Raw genomic sequence first — 2834 nt, forward strand, 5'->3', positions numbered from 1 at the left:
ATCAACCCGAGAGACCACACGTTATAGACAGACGGATGGGAGACATGACATCGGACCACATCTTGTGGATTGCTCGTTGCGAACAAGGGTTAACATCGACTGAAAGCTGCCTCTCTCTCGTCGGGTTCTGCTTTGCCTGTTGAGCTCATGCTGCATGAAGGAATATTTCCTTTTTCTGGAGCCCATTGCAAAGCCGTCTCGCCTCTCGTTCTACTACTGTATCTGCTTCGATTTGTGTTTTTTTTTGTGTGCTCCTTTTTACAGCTTGAAACTGCGTGTACTTCGTCTCAGCTAGAGAAGAACCGGAGTATAAACAGTGGAATAAAACTGTGTTATAATGAATTCTCAACTGGAAAAAATAAAGACTACAGAGTCAAAACATAGCAGAATCGGCTACAAGCTCCAGAGCGCGAACTCAGTTGCCACCTCGCCGAACTCTCCGTCATCCCAGTACGCGCCGGTGCCGGTCGCCACCGGCGGTGGGTCCATGAGCAGCGCCTCCGCGAGGCTCGCGTAGTACGAGCCCAAGTCCGTTTCCGGGAACAAGTCAAGCCTACTGAACATTTCGACGTCCATTCCGCCCGGCAGCGCAAAGGCCCCATGCGCAGAAGGTTTCGACGTCTCCGACGAACCGGCATCGTCAGACTCCGACGACGACTCCGCAGGAGCGCCACAGGAGGCCTCCTCGTTGACGGTGGCGGTGATGGACCCACCGGCAGCCTCCCGTCGCTGCAAATCCGCGACGGCCTCGACCGCCGCGCGCCGGACGTCGGCGAGATCGGAGTGCGCGGACGGCACGGCGAGCAGCCACGCGGAGTCCGGGAAGTTAAGGCGCGCGGCGGAGCGGCCGCCCAGGGCGAGCATGGCGGCGTCGTTGGCGCGCGCTGCGATCTCGGCCGTGGCATACGTCCCGAGCCAGAGCCTCGCGCCGCGCTTGCCGGGGACGCGCACCTCGCAGACCCACCGCTCGGCGTTGCCCCGGCGCCGCACGCCGCGGTACACCGGGTGCCTTGTCTCCCGGAACTTGGTGCGCCCCGCCGGGCGCTTGGCCACCAACGCGTTCTCGTTGGAAGAGGAGGGGGAGGAGCTCAGGATCTCAAGGCCCATGCCCATGGCAACCGGCAGAGTGGTCGGCGCTTCCTTTCTGAGCAGTCGAGCTTGGTGCTTGAGCTTAGTGAGGAGTGTGAGCTACTCCGGTGCGAGATACTTGAGCTTGAGTGGGAGTGTTCGCTGTTGGCATCTGTGGAGTGTGTGAGATGTATTTATAGTTATGTGCTGTGCTGGAGCTTCGAATGTATGAACGCGCTGAAGACAGCGGTCGGGATGCCGGCGTACAAACAGCTGGTGACGATGGGACCGTGTAGGATTAAATTAAGTGGCGTTAATAGCCTCATGTGACTTTTCTCCTGCTGGGCGTGTGGGGGCTTTCGGCTTTGCAGTGTTAAACAAGAGGCAACTTCCTGCTTGCTTAACACAGTGAACTAGTGAAGGCTGGGGTTGGACGGCTGGTAGGCGCGTGACGAAGTGAACTAGTGAAGGCTCGAAGGGACAGACAGTTGTTACTCGCTCCGTCCCCTAATATAACAACGTTTTTAACACTACTATAGTGTTAAAAACGTTTTTATAGTTTGGGACAGAGGGAGTACTATTGAATGAGTCCTGTGTTTCTCCAAGTTATCTGGACACGGAAGGCACGAGAGACACCGGTGACCGTAAACCGCGATGGCGCCAAATTACCGACATATGGTCCGAAGCAATTGGGACTCAAGGAAGCAGAGGGCATTTTCATTGAATTGTAGTGTCTCAAGGAGCTAAACGCACACCTGACCTTTGCATGGATAGGACGTGCACAACTACTAAAGCAATGAGAAGAAAGAATTAGGCAAGGCGTGCGACTCATTGTAATAAAACGTCAATAACTACCACCGTGTTGACAACACTCGAACTATTAGAAGTTTCCCTAACGTTGTCTTTTATTGAGAAACCGGGACGAGAGCTCTTCAGAACGAAAAAATAAGATAAGTTTCCTTAATAGTGGTGCCTTTTAAATGAAAATGTGCATGAAGGGTGTCGTCCTTGGACTCGGATCCAAGCACATAGATCATATAATGGGTTTTAGGAGAGGAAGTCCAACCAGACAACGCATTCAACAAGGGAGCAAAACCACCACTATCAAGAACAACTACTCAAGGTTAGGCCTAATAATTTCACCCGGACACATGGAATTTGATACTCGAAGTTGCCGACACCAACATGCCAAGAAAGAAGTCTCAGAGTCCTTCCCTCGAGCATACTCCTACACCACCGTTGAGGACGCCTCTGTCAAGGAATTCCTCCTTGCCACTTACTTGCATGCCGTCTTTCAACGCCCTTTATCTGTGCAAGCCCACGACGAAGTAAAAAAATGCAAAATGAAGTGATCAATGTTGACATCTCTAGTCGATCACATGATATCTGGACTTATATCTGGGGAGCTGCAGTCTTTCGGACCACTGCATATTGCAACTTCTATTTTAGAGATGTACTTGCACATAAAGCGTTTAAATGGCTGTGGAAATCCAAGAGCATACCCAAGATTAAAGTATTTGGTTGGCTTGTTATCTGACCGTGTTAACACGAGAGACATGCTCAACAGGAGGCATTATAATGTTGGTGATAAGCCTAATGTCAAGAACAACTAGTGAAGGTTGGGCCTAAAGATTCAACAAGAGAGACTGCCTGCTGTGTGGGGAGCATAGAGAAGAAACTGTGGAGCACTTATATGTTGGCGAATCCTGAACATTCATTGTACTACGCACGATAATAGATTCAAGCTCATTAGACAGCTAAAGGCG

General features: G+C 51.6%; 1 protein-coding gene across 1 annotated transcript; it reads right to left on the minus strand.

Annotated features, from left to right (window-relative positions):
• Positions 1 to 317: 317 nt before the first annotated feature.
• LOC119297733 (dehydration-responsive element-binding protein 1H-like) lies at positions 318 to 1218 on the minus strand. Its single transcript, XM_037575403.1, has one exon. The coding sequence runs from the start codon at positions 1111 to 1113 to the stop codon at positions 394 to 396; it is 720 nt and encodes a 239-aa protein (XP_037431300.1). The 5' UTR covers positions 1114 to 1218; the 3' UTR covers positions 318 to 393.
• Between the last annotated feature and the right edge of the window lie 1616 nt (positions 1219 to 2834).

Source organism: Triticum dicoccoides, chromosome 5A (genome assembly GCF_002162155.2).
Source record: "Triticum dicoccoides isolate Atlit2015 ecotype Zavitan chromosome 5A, WEW_v2.0, whole genome shotgun sequence".
Classification (NCBI taxonomy): domain Eukaryota; kingdom Viridiplantae; phylum Streptophyta; class Magnoliopsida; order Poales; family Poaceae; genus Triticum; species Triticum dicoccoides.

Bases quoted from the DNA above. Each gene is read 5' to 3' on its own strand.
- LOC119297733 (XM_037575403.1), bottom strand. From the start codon at position 1,113: ATGGGCATGGGCCTTGAGATCCTGAGCTCCTCCCCCTCCTCTTCCAAC.